Source organism: Phascolarctos cinereus, unplaced genomic scaffold, assembly GCF_003287225.1.
Source record: "Phascolarctos cinereus isolate Bilbo 61053 unplaced genomic scaffold, phaCin_HiC Scaffold_4;HRSCAF=312, whole genome shotgun sequence".
Classification (NCBI taxonomy): Eukaryota; Metazoa; Chordata; class Mammalia; order Diprotodontia; family Phascolarctidae; genus Phascolarctos; species Phascolarctos cinereus.
Genome location: NW_027555847.1, coordinates 2,304,284 through 2,317,796, shown reverse-complemented (window position 1 = coordinate 2,317,796; position 13,513 = coordinate 2,304,284). Strand labels below are relative to the sequence as shown.

The window sequence follows — 13,513 nt, the reverse complement described above, 5'->3', positions numbered from 1 at the left end:
CCTACACTGAGCTGCCAAAGGGACCCTCCTAAAGGGCAGATATGATGCCCCCCCACTCAATAACCACCTCTTGCTTCCAGGATCAACTGGAAAACTCACTGGCTTTTCAAGGCTTTAATAATGTTCTCCCACCTTGCCAGTCTTCTCACACCTTATTCCCCTCCATGTACTCTGCTGTCCAGAGACACTGACCTCTTTCCTGTTCCCCACACAAGCTATGCTATCTGCCAGCTCTGGGCATTCTCATGGGCTGCCCTCTATGCCTGGAATGCTCTCCCCCCTTTTCTTCATCTATGGGCTTCTCTGGCTTCCCTCAAGCCTCAGCTAAAGTTCCACTTTGTACAAGAAGTCTTCTCTGGGTCTCCCTTAATTCTAGCACCTTCTCTCAGAGACTGCCTCCTCATGAGCTCCGTGGTGCCGGGGATGGTTTTTGGCCTCTCTCTTTGCATTCCCAATGTTTGGCATAGTGCCTGGTATGTGGCAGACACTTAATAAATGCTTGTTGACTCATTAATTTGAAGAGGTAGATAGGAATCATAACCATGTCTGGAGGTTGAAGGGGTGGAAGGACATTACCCAGAGGAGGAAGGGGGAAAGAAGGGTCCTGAGTTTTTGGGATTCAGGTGTAGGTATGAAGAGGAGGAAGCCAGATGCTTGGAAGAGAAAAGAACCTCTACCCCTCCAAAGAATGAGATGGGGGATGGGTTTTAGTGTCTCAGGTAAAAGACCATCCCTGGAAGGCTCTGGGCAAGAGAGGAGGAGTGGTAGTGATTGATGACTCCTGCTGAGTGATAGTGAGGCAGATTCACCAACTTGACCACAATAGAAGGGCTGCTGCTGTCCCAATTGGGATATTTAAGCTGGTCCAAATAGAGTAGTACTTTCAACTTCTGGTGATTCCCAGGGGCATAAGGAGACAGCTTGGAGGAAACTTTACTGGTGTTTTGTGTTGTATAATGACTGTTTCCTCCATCCCTCTGTCATCTGAGTCTGACTTTTGGCCACTGTGTGCCTGGGCTTCCCTCCAGACCTAGCACAGACCTCACCTTCTATACAAGGCATTCTCTTATACACACACACACACACACACACACACACACACACACACACACTCCTGAAATTTCCTGGTGGTTTTACATTGTGTATCCCTTGAGTTGTGGACCAATTGTTGGCTCCAAGGGAGTGTAAGCCCTCTGAGGCCAGGGACTGTTTCACTTTTTTTTTTGTTTGTTTCACCAGCATCTAGCCCAGTGTTTTGTTAATCGATTAATCGGGTGAAATATATTTTGGGTTCATAACCACTTGCATCCTGTGAACTTTGTGTCTAAGTTAATTTCCATTTTGAGCATTTCTGGGAAACCATTTGGCAGAATTTCCTGAAACTTAGTGGTCTGATTGTATTCCTCCCAGTTTTGGGGAAGTGGGATATGTGTGAAGTGTTTTTGTGATTAATTTGTCCCCTAGGTCCACCGTTTTATTTGCATGGCTTCCAAATAAAAAAATATTCTGGGTTCATGTTTCTCTTTATAATCTTCCTTTCACTGGCTCATCCTCCAGCAAATTGAGATTACATGTTCAGAGGGTCAAAGATTCAGAGCTCAAAGGGTTCTTAGGAGTTATGGAGTCCAAGCAACATATTTTACAGATCAAGAAACTGAGCCCCTCCTTCCCCTGCCCCCCTGCCCAGAGCCATTGTGACAATCCTGCTACTTTCAGCAAATCCTTGTTTTATTGTCATTTTCCAAGCTTATTCCATCGGAGCTACTGCAGCCTTCCCTCTGCTCACTCACAATGTTAATTCCTCAGAGTTTGTGGTATTTAGAGCTCAGAAAACTATTGTATCACTGGGAAAATATTTGTTTAAAAACAGCGACTAATTTTCTAGCATTGAGCAGGTCAGGCCTGTCCAGTGTGTGGCTGTTTCCCAAATGAAACCCTGCCTGCTCTTTTCCTCCTCTTCACTTCTGGGTCTGTGTAGTCCTGGCCCGACTCATGGCCTAGCCATTCAGCCTCATGTCATTAGTTTGTTTTATACCATTAGGATTGGCATAATGCATCATTGACTCCATGACAAGGCCCTGTGATGGTGTGGGGCTTGTTTCCATCAGTAAAATATTATGAGCAAAGAGAAGCAGGAAGGATGAGCAGATTTCAAAGACTTCAGAGACAGGACAGGTAGCATCCAGTGGACTGAAAGTCTACCCAGAGCTGGCTATGAGGGACTGGAAAGCTCTTAAGAAGGAAACACTGGAGACATGAAGAGAAAGAGAAGGAAGAAGGAAAAACAGTAACTGGGTTGAAGAGACTAACGTGGAAGCTCAGAGCACTCACCAACTTCTATTTACAAAAGACACAGCCAACAATTGATGGCAGGCTAGGTGACAGAGGATGGTAGCAAAGCAGGGCAAGTCCTGAAGAGGAGTGGTGACTGCCCAAGCACTAAGAGTGAGCTGGGACCACCAAGCACAGATAAAGACCAAGGAGGGTTTTGTTTTTAATTTGAGCTGGATTGGGGGACAGAGAAGCATCAAAGATGTGATGGCACAATGACTTGGGGTGAGTGAGACCATGGTCACTGCTGAGAGAGAAGGCAGTGAGCTGTCTTCTGATCTCTGGGCTAGAAAGGGTTGAGCAAATATGGTCAGTAGAGGCAGTGAGCGAGAGAGCCACCCACAGTGACTAGAGCACTCAGCCTGGAGTTATCAGTTCAAATCCAGTCTCAGACACTAACTAGCTGTGTGACCCTGAGTAAGTCACTTAACCTCTGTCTGCCTCAGTTTCCTCAGCTGTAAAATGTGGATAATTATAGCACCTATATCATAGTTGTTGTGAGGATCAAATTTGTAGAATGCTTTGCAAATCTTAAGGTGCTCGGACTCTAACCCTTAATATTATGAAGAGGGAGTTGATGTCCAAGATTAAGACAGGAGACAATGAGTAAGAAGCTAACTTCCTTTGAGGAGTTCACGTTATCTGTCTCAGTGGAAATGCATCCTTGGGGATGGAAAGAACCAAGAGAAGAAACTTCTGAGTCACAGCCAGTGATGCAGAATGGAGACCCAGAGCACCCCAAAGGAAGGGTGAATGTCATTCAAGCACAATTGGGAAGAGAACAGGGGCCACAAGCCACAGGCCAGTGAACTTGACTTCTCTCCATCTGCGTCCTCTGAAACAGAGGCTGCCATATGTGGGAGCTGCAGCTACATTCGCAATCATTGGTACCTAGGCATCCAGAGTCCTGGGAGATGAGATGTCCAGGAACAACATGCTGTGATGCTTCTCACTGCCTGGGGGGGGTGTTGACTCTACCTCCCCTGTTTGTTGGTCTGCAGAGAACCTGGGAGTCGTCTTTCCCATGAACTTCTACTATCTTTCGGTTTTGGCTTCATTTCTCATGAGACTATCATAGGTTCATATATAACCATAGATTTAGGGCTGACATGGACTTGGGATCCCATCACTTTATAGATGATGAAAATCACCATCAAAGTCAAGTTACCTGCTCCAGATCACACAGGCACCAAGTAGCCCAGCCATGGCACTAATGTGATTTGTTCAGATCATCAATTGGATATTTCATCATTGGACAAAGATTCCCCATCCTTGACACCCTACAATTTTTAATATTTAAAATGTGTATTAATAATAATCTGGTTCTTAGCATGCTCTTCCCCATTTTCTGCCACTCTACCAACCATGATTACAGCAACAGAAGGTTACACACAACCCCAATGCATTTCCATATTAACGTATTAATCCTTCTTGCATGGGTCTCCATGGCTCAAACATCCACTACCACATGGGCATCCTACTAGTGGTGAGTTTTTTCCTGCCTAGATGGGCTGATCCTCACACAGCAGGCTCAGGCTTTTGCCCATCCCATACTTAAAGCCTTTCTGTCATGGTAGAACCTGCCTGGTCTTGTAGTCCACGAGAAGCCATGATTCCCTCTGTGCTCTGTTGAGGCATCAAAGAAGGGTTTCATATATGGCGCATATATTCAAATAAATATTATCCTGGGGTCTTTTGTTGCTTTGGACAAGTCACTTAGCGTCTCTTGTCCTCAATTTCCCCATCTATAAAATGGATGGATTGATCTGAAAAGTCCCTTCAAATTCCATCAGTCAATGTCATTAAGTGTTTTGATCTTTGAATTGAGACAAAGTTTTTAGAAATCAGAGTCTAGTGAATAGAATTTCTACATTCTTTACATTCTATTCTCCTTTCTTAGCATGAAAAAACAAGATGCCAAATTAACTTAGCAACTTAGTCTGCTGACAAGGAAAAATAGAAGAATTTCTATTCTTTGAAGGAAGGAGCTATCTCATCTTCATCTTTGCATCCCCAGAGACTGGCATATAGTAACTGGTGCTTAATAAATGCTTGTTGATTGGTTAAGTGATTTGCCCTAGAATCTCCAGCACCTGACATAATGCCTGGCACATTGGAGGTATTTACTAAATGTTTGCCTAATTGAAATGAATGACAGTGGTCACTGAACTGGGAACTTTCCTTTCTTTCTCAAAGACCAAGCCTTAAACCCAATTCCCTCTGAAGCTCATAGACTGGCCAACAATAGGCCCCTGCCCAAGTACCACTTCATGGTTATTTTTAGGCCCTCCTGGCTCAGAGTGAATGTAAGTAATAACTGTTTTTCTTTTGGCCAGCAACTCTGAGGGTCTTCCTCTCCCAGTTTGATTTTTTTTTTTATTAAAAGGGCCATTCCTTGATTCATTTCTTGCAGAGGCCTATTCGCTGAATGGGTGTTGCCTCACTCAGATTGATACCTGGGAAAGACCTTAGCTTAAAAGTGCCGGGGTCTCTTATTGCATCCTGGTCCATCTCCAGTCATTCTGATTGATATCTGGCCACTGGACCCAGATGGCTCTGGAGGAGAAAGTGAGGCTAGTAACTTTGCATAGCCCTCCCTCCCTCAAACCCAATTCAATTGTAGGTCATGTCATCATTTTCCTAATGTCATGGTCCTCTTAGAGAAAGGAAAAACCACAACTCTCTTCCTAATCCAGTCTCAGATGTGAAGAACAGAAAATATCTCCAGTTGTGAAATGCCTCCCTGCCCCCTTACCCTGAGCACTGTACCAAGAAGCAGATTCCAAAAGGCACTCCAGAAGAGAGAGGACCTCACACCACTGGTAGAAACCTGACCTTCCTTCACAAGGTCAAACAGTTTATTTGGGTTAAACACTACAATACAGTATATATCCATAAAAAACTCTATGGTGTGTATATAAATTATTCCTCCCATTCAGCAACTCTGGTTTTTATTCCCATTACAGCTTTGGTACAATGTGATTTTATTATATAATTTTCTTAAATACTTTTAGCTTCACAAACTCAACACAAAATACAAAACTAATCCAAATTAGGAATATTACAATCTACACAGTGGTGTTCAGTGGTAGGAAATAATCTTACCTTGATGAAATCATGTCCCTAGCTAAGCTATAAGGCATTACCTAGCAGACATGACAAAAGTATGCACCATTACCCAGCCAAAATTTTCTGATTGTTCCTATTTGTAAGTGAATATCAGCAGTGACCATTTGAGCATCATGAATGGGGGATATCCAAGCTCATCCCACCTGGCTCCTCTCCCCGCCAACACCAGGAGGGAGTGGTTGGTCTTCAGCCAAAGCCCTATCTTCATGCGGTCTTGGCTCCCGCACCTAGTACTTCACTGGCCACCCTGTGTTGTGGGCACTGGAACAGTTTGTCCTGCAGCTTGCCGAAATCACTGGGACACTCTGAGAGGGGCAGTGGGGGGTTATGAGCCTCAGGTTGCCCTGGGCAGCTGGAGGTATGACATTGCAATAGACAGGCATGCCGCCGGTGGTGGGGAGCGTTCCTGTTCCGGGGCTTGACTGACTGGGGAGCATGAGGGCTTGCTGGTAGGATTGCTGGGGTACTCCTTGAGGACCCTGAGTCATGGACACCTGGAGAAAAGAGAAGCATGTGTCAGCTCTACCAAGGAGGACCTCCCTCTGGCCCTTGCCCTTCTGGCCCATCCTCTTACCCTCACTCAGTCTCTTCAGTTGAAGGTCAAAGACACTGCACTGGATTAAAATGCCCCCCCCAAAATGGAAGTAGGAAACTGTCCTATGGAAGTCTTAGGCATTGGGCATTAGGGAATATTAGGAAGTCGGGGCAGAAAAACGTTCTGTCTGAAGATGCCTTTCCTGTGATCAAAAATATGCATCCAAGCTCACGCAGCCAGGGCAGGACACTGAAGGAGTGTCAAACAGCGACAGATTTGGAGTCACAGGACCTGAGTTCGAATATGGCTCTCACGTGTCCTATCTGATTTTGGCCAACTCATTTAAAGAAACCTCAGTTTCCTTCTCTGAAAGAGCAGGGGCAGGCCCTTCTAGCTCTAGACCTGGGCTACTCTCTTCTGGGCATGGGATCCAAACCAGTTAGCAGGTACAAAAAGGGATGGGAAATGGGCTGTGAGCTGGCACTGCCACTCCCCAGAGGGGTGAAGAGAAGGTGATAGAAGACGGTGTCAAGGCAGAAGATAGCTCCTATATGAGACCACATGTGCATGCACAGATACATTAGACACACAGCGTTCTAAGAACACTATACAATTACAATATAAGCACATATTTAACACATTATTAAGACCTAAAGAGCCCAGATCTCTGTAAAAATGGTAGGCCAATGATATCTTTGAGTATGTTCTCACTCCTCAGGAGTAGATTACAGCCATATCATGTAATTCCCATCCTTCTTCGCTAATTCCTTAAGAAAGGACTGACTCTCTGAAGACTTTCCTTCTAGGTCTTTCAAGATTCCTTGGATATCTGTGCTGTATCGGGGCTGAGCATTTCACCACCTTACCAGACCATCACCTCTTCTTGTCCTTCCAGGTTTTTCATGGTTGATTTTTTTTAAACTTCTCACCTGCCAATCATTGACCACAAGCTGGAGTTTACCTGTGAGGTAAACTAGCATCCTTTGGCTCATCTGCAATTTCAGTTTTTCTCAGGTAGTTGTGCTCCATGACTCTGTGACCATATGACCTTCAGCCATGTAACATAACTAGAAGAATCACGATCTATCAAGATGGTTCTTAGAACAGAAAGTCACATGTGGGAGTTGGCAAGATGTGATCCAGGAGCTCAGTTCAGGTGCTAGGCTAGCCAATGGGTGTTCTGCTTATTGTTGTCTTCTTCAAGTGACCTTCTGAATACTTCCTATGTATAGCCTCCTAAAGAACATAAACTCTTTGAGGGCATGATGTCTTCCATCTGGGACTCATGTCTAGAATGCTTCCCAGCATATAGTAGGCATATAGCAAGTGCTTGTTGAATTAAAGTGAATTAGTCTTGCCTTGCTGTCTGTCTGTCTGCGGTACTTTCGTGGATGGATGGAACCAATTCAACAGGCTGCCCAACAAGCCACATGGCCATTACCAAGACAATTCCAAAATTCATTCCGTTAAACATTTATTAAGCATCTACTCTATGCCAGTGTTCACATATATGAATTCGTATAAATTCATGTGCTAGGTGCTAGGGGCAAGAAGACAAAAATGGGACAGCCTTAGCTCTCATGGAATGTTCATCCTAGCATGCAGAATTCATGTTCTAAATAGCACTAATACACATTTGTGATTGACAATCAGCAAATGCAGAGACATCTTACATTCTCTATAGTTCTCCATCAGCTATGTGACTTTGAAGGCACGGTCTGTCATTGAAAAAAAAAATCATCTGAGCAAGCCTTCCTTTTTCTTCCTCCTTTTGTCATCTAGGATACCAGTGGTGGGCACAGACAATTCTCTTTAAGATTTTGAGAGATGTGAAACGAAGCATATTGGTCAGAAGCTATTGATGTCTTCTCCATCCTCTACCCAATCCCAAGCAGTAACACTCTTTTCATTTCCATTGTTTTAGAATCCTCCTCTCTTTTAAATATCTTGAACATAACCCCCTGATAGGTTTAATATGATTGTACACGTAGAGTGTATTTTGGATTGCATGTCACCTTGGGGAGGGTGGAGAAGGGAAATTTTAGAACTAAAAATCTTATAAAAGTGAATGCTGAAAATTAAAATTAGTTAATTAAAAATACAACAATCTGAGACCAGAAAAAAAGAGGAAATAACCCCCAAAGTGCTTATAAAATTGTATCATCTTCAGCATGGATTTCTTTGTATTTGAATTTGTATTCATCTTTTATCTTCATCAATTTAAGGGTCATTTTCCTTTTTCCCAGTAGCACATCAGCTAGGTGGCCCAGTGGATAGAAAGGCTGACTCAGAGTCAAGAAGAACTGAGTTCAAATCCTGACTCAGACAACTAACTGTGTGATCATGGGCAAGTCCTATAACACGCTTTAGCTTCCTTCTCTGTGAGATGGGGGATTTTAAGAACATCTGACTAAAAGGATTTTTGAGATGATCAAATGTCATATTATATGTAAAGTACTTTACCAATCTTAAAATTCTCTATAAATACTAGTTCTCAATTGTATTATTATCAGTTACTGATGTAGTAGAATCCCAATACAGTGGTTCCACTCTCATTTATGGAGAAAATAGATCATTAGAGAAATGTTGGCAAAGCTAATCAGATTTGCATCCATTTGTCGTCCTTATTCCAATTTCATCTATGATTACCCTTGGGATGATCTATCTTAGTTGAGTCTAAGATCATACTTTAAAAAATCAAACTGACTTTTCCATTCACTGTTTTTCATTGTTTTGTGGGTCAGTGAGGTTGGCAATCATCCCTCATCTTCCTGTCTGATGTTTTTCAAGTAGTTATCTAAAATACTAAAGATGGGTGTTATTTCTGACTTCTATGCCTCTGCTTCATATAGAAGTCAATGGTTTGCTAACAGAGGCAGTTTCTGAGTTTCTACAAGTTTTTATGATTTAGCAATGTTTTATGCTAGTTAAATTTCTCCAAGAAATAATCAGAATCAATATTTTGGTTTTTATCTGTTTCCCAGTTGTCAGAATCAACAGTTCATTCCATTAGGTCACGTAAGCATGGTTATTGTTGAAGCCAATGTCCCTTGTCTTTATCATTTCTTCCACTTTGTTGTTAATTTTGACTTTTGATAATCCATCAGATGATCCTGAAATAAAACCCCTTAGTGGCCAGTGTCTTCCATAGCTAAAGCCTTCTTGCTTTCCCCAAGAAGAAAGTACGCAAGATGCCAGGCAAGAGGCTCCTGAATCAACCACATGCCTTCAGTTTCCTTCATTTCTTAAACCTAAATCTTCATTTTGTAACAGCTGTCTCTGTTCTCCTTTATGCACACCTGCATGATGAGACCACTGAGGGTCAAGGCAGGACATTGGCTCACTTTAAAGGATCATCCTCTTCTGCAACATGGTGTGGTGTGTGAGCTGCTGTTATCACACTGTCCATCTGGGAGCCAAGGCTCCTTTTTGACTCAGCAAGGTGGTGAGGGACCCATGAGACAGGGTTGTCCCGATCGCACAGGATGCAGCCAACTCCATTGACTCTTTCCAAACCTCTCCAGGTCACTGTCCCATCTTTGTGCCTTCTATTCCATTTCACTGAGAGCATGGTTTTGCTTATCCCCCCCCCCTTTATCATCAGGATGGCCACTGGGTGAGGTGAATACTTTCCACCCAGAGCCCAAGCAATCACACTCTTGTCTGTAGCTGTGCTAAACCCGCCACACTCTTGGCTCAGTCTGCTGCCTCTCTGTTCACACTGCCACCCACACAGCAGGAACTGAAGGGACCGGACAGGACAGAGGGTCATTAGGTCACTGGGGATGAAGACTTCTGGATGAGTTCACACCCCTTTGGTGCAGAAGCTTTCCAGATTAGCTGACCTGAGAGCTGGACCAGCAGAGCCTGCTAAGGTTAGGACAAGATTCGCCTCCAGAGTGAACTCTTTGGTGCTTTGACCTTTAACAACCCCACCCAAAAAAAGACTTTGGGACAAGGTCATTCTCTACTAGGATTCTTTCTATATAGTGAAAATATTTGGCTTCCATGCACACACACACACACACACACGTGTGTGCACACTAAGTCCTGCCACTAATCACTGAATATATGGCATTCAAATCAAGACTCTTGGGGGTACATACATTGCACAAAGGACTGGCTTTTGTTCTTATTAGCCCTTCCTACTCAGGGGCCCTTGAGTTCAGACAAAGAAGAGGAAGAACAAAGACACTAAAGGGGTCTCCGAGTCCTTGAAAGCCTGCTATTCTTGGGCTTTCCAAGACATTTTGACAATACTCCTTGGTGGGCTTGGGAAGGGATCCTTTTCCCTATTTCTGCTTTTTTACTCGTGATCTTACTCTAAACCCACTCCCCAAGAGTGGCCTGTAGGGGGTGGAATGTGGCTAATTACTAGCACTGCCAGCAGATAATGCAACAGGGAAGAGCTTCATAAACACTAATTAATCATCACAATGCTCCTTGCTAGGAAGACAAAGAGGAAGTACGGCTCTTCTTTGAAAGATGGGGCTGGAGAAAGCTGAATCCACCCTGAAGAGTGGCTGAAACAGAGCCTTGTTTGAAGGAAATAGGAGGAGGGCACTGGCTGGCCTATGATATCTCCATCTCCCACAAGCCAGCAATGCTCCCTCACTGAAGAACCATGGACAAGAAGGTACCTGATAAGAAGACATGGCTGGGTAAGGGACCATCATGCCTTGCACCTGACTCCCTTGTGGACTGCTGATCAGGCTCTGACTCTGAGGTGGTTGTGACACACCCATAAGGCCTTGGAAGCCTTGCTGCTGATTTGACAAGACAGGCTGGTAACCTGGTGAAAGAGAAGAAAAATAGCATCCTCAAAAAGTGGCCAGAACCAGTGTGGATGAGAGAAAAAGCTCAAGCCACTTGTTATAACAAATGCCATTTTACATAATTTCAGAGTCCAGAACATACTGTCTGTGGGCAGTGTGGGGGAGAGTGACAGACAGACAGACAGAGACACACAGACAGAAACAAACACACAGAATGAGAGACAGAGAAAGAAACAGAGATAGACAGGGAAAAATACATGGAGAGACAGAAAGAGATAGAGACATGCAGAGAGAGACAGATCAAGAGTCAGAGAAAGACAGAGAGAGAGAGATGAGGAGAGGGAGAGGGAGGGTGAGGGAGAGAGAGAGGGAGAGGGAGAGAGAGAGAGAGAGAGAGAGAGAGAGAGAGAGAGAGAGAGAGAGAGAGAGAGAGATGGGAGAGGGAGAGGGAGAGGGAGGGAGGGAGGAAGAGAGAGAAAGAGAGACGCGCACAGTGGGCTGCTGTTGGCTTCAGGGCCACAGTTTAGATCCCATCTCTGCTTGTATCACCTATGTGGCCTTGGGAAAGTCCTTTCATCTCCCAAGACCTCAGTTTCCTCTTTTGTCACAAAGGAGAATATTAGACTTGCTGATCCCTAAAGTACTTTCTAGCTTCAAACCCTGCAGATCCTCTGTGTCCTGGAATGGATGCTGCCAAAGCTCTATGGTTCAGATGCTAACTGAACTTTGAAGAGGAAAACCTCCAGGATACCCAGGGAAAGGCAGAGAAACCTTCTGCTGCTTTTCATGCACTTTGGAGCTCTGCACTTGCATCATGTGCTTTCAGTATTTTGTGATCTCTGCTTTCCAAAAGCATCCTCCAAGAGCCCCCACCCCTTAACTCCATAGAAAAAGTGCTTTCTCCATGTCTCTTGAAGAGATTCTGTTGAAACTGTGGCTCCCAACTAGCTACATCTTCTGGAGTCATGCTGGCCCTTCCTCACCACTAGCACACCTATACACTAAGTTGCCTTTAAAAGAATCTTGAGCCAGGCACTCTTCCAGGGTCCACTTACTGAACAGTTTCTTCTTCTAGCGCTTCTACAAAGCATCCTGAGACTCTGGACTTCCCTTGTCTGTGGACTCGGGCACTGGGAATGGAGGTGGGGTCCTTTCACTCATCACAATTAAGACTCAGAATTAGTTGTGAGGAAGGCATCTACAAAGCCTTGTAAAGCCAGTGGGAAGGTGTTATCTAAGGAGAGGGTGTCAGTCATTCACTAGTCTAGCATTTATTAAGCACCTGTTATGTGCCTGGCACTGTGCGAAGAAGCCATGGGTATACAAAGCAAGGCGAAAACAGTACCCATAAAGGTGGAGGAACTGGGGACTTGGAGGGGCTTTAGGCCAGGCCTGTGAGGCCTGTGGTTCCCAGGAAAGCTGGAAAGGATCAATGGCACCATTTCCCTGGGGTCCCCCCCATCCCTTCAGAGCTGCCTCCCCTCTATGATTTGTGAATTTTAATATTCAGTTATGTATCAATTTCACAGTGAAGAGGTTCTCACAGCAAATACAGTGACAGCAAATACACATTTATATGGGGAGCAAAATGCTGGGTAATTTTCGAATGAAAACATCACTGTGAGGAATGCCCCATTTATATTCATGAATACTGCATGATTTTCAGTCGCTGCCCCTGAGAAATCCACACCTGGCATCTTTTAATTGGGCAACCCACCGATCTTTCCATGGTCTCTCTGATCACAGCTGGGATGGTGCATGGTGTTTTCTTTGGACAGGATATGCCAGGTGCCTCTTAGGTGTGCTGGTGAGGCGGGTTTACTTCAAATAGAAGGAGGCTCAGGAGAGGGAAAGGGGCAGGAAAATCTCCCTCCTCTCTCCCCCAGCCCTCCCAGTAGGGAAAGTCCTGGAGCCCACAGGAGCTGGTGGGCTCACAGTCTAAATGTGGTGAGTAGATTTTTTATCCTTAACCAAGAGACGCGGAATCATAGATTTAAAACCGGAAGAGAGCTAAGCAATCATCAGATCTGATGCCGTCATTTTGCGGGTGAGAAAACTGAGGCCCAGAGAGGTTAAGAGGTGCCCAGGATTACCAAGCTAGTAACTGTCTGAGGCAAGATGTGAACTCAGCCTTTCTTGGCTTTAAGCTCTCCCAGCTAGAACCACAAAACCTGGGTTCACATTCCAATTCTGCCTCAGGCCATTGGCCTCAGAGGACCCAGTTACAGAAGTTGGTCTACAGGACCCAGCGTAAACCCGACATTCACTGTGGAGGGACCCAGCCTCTGAGATGACTGGACTCCAGAACACGGACTCACTGGCCTGACAATTTCTTTCACACCAAGAACTTGACTCGAACTTAATTAATTGGACCTTAATTGCAAACAAGGTGAACAAATAAGAGGTGAGTGCTGGAGATCTGAGGTACTCAAGTGACCCTGTTGATGCCTGAGATAGGGATTCTGCCAAAGCCTGGCACAGGGAACTTCTCTGATCATGGGCAGGTGTCTTAACCTGCTGCCCTGACCTCAGTTTTCTTATCTGTAAAGTGAAGATGCCAGACTTGATGGCCTCTGTGGTCTCTCTTGGGTCTAAGTTTGTGAATCCTGAGGGCTGATGGGAGATTGTGGCCCAGCTGGGTGCCTGAAGAAGCTTGTCAGTATTGTACGTCAGCTTCGTGATGGCATGTTCACACGGGTTCTGGATGATGGGTGACATTCACTCTTTCCCAGTCACCAGTGGA

The 13,513-nt window shown here is 44.7% G+C and overlaps 1 protein-coding gene across 6 annotated transcripts in view; it reads right to left on the bottom strand.

Annotated features, from left to right (window-relative positions):
• Positions 1-5,154: 5,154 nt before the first annotated feature.
• ARPP21 (cAMP regulated phosphoprotein 21) overlaps positions 5,155-13,513 on the bottom strand; it is a 168,550-nt gene continuing 160,191 nt past the window's right edge. For all 6 annotated transcript variants that reach the window (XM_078152002.1, XM_078152003.1, XM_078152005.1 and 3 more), the window contains 2 exons: positions 10,636-10,787; positions 5,155-5,954 (listed from right to left, as the gene is read on the bottom strand). In XM_078152002.1, coding sequence (XP_078008128.1) covers positions 5,688-5,954; positions 10,636-10,787 — 419 coding nt within the window. In that variant the 3' untranslated portion in view covers positions 5,155-5,687. The remainder of the gene's footprint in view (positions 5,955-10,635; positions 10,788-13,513) is intronic.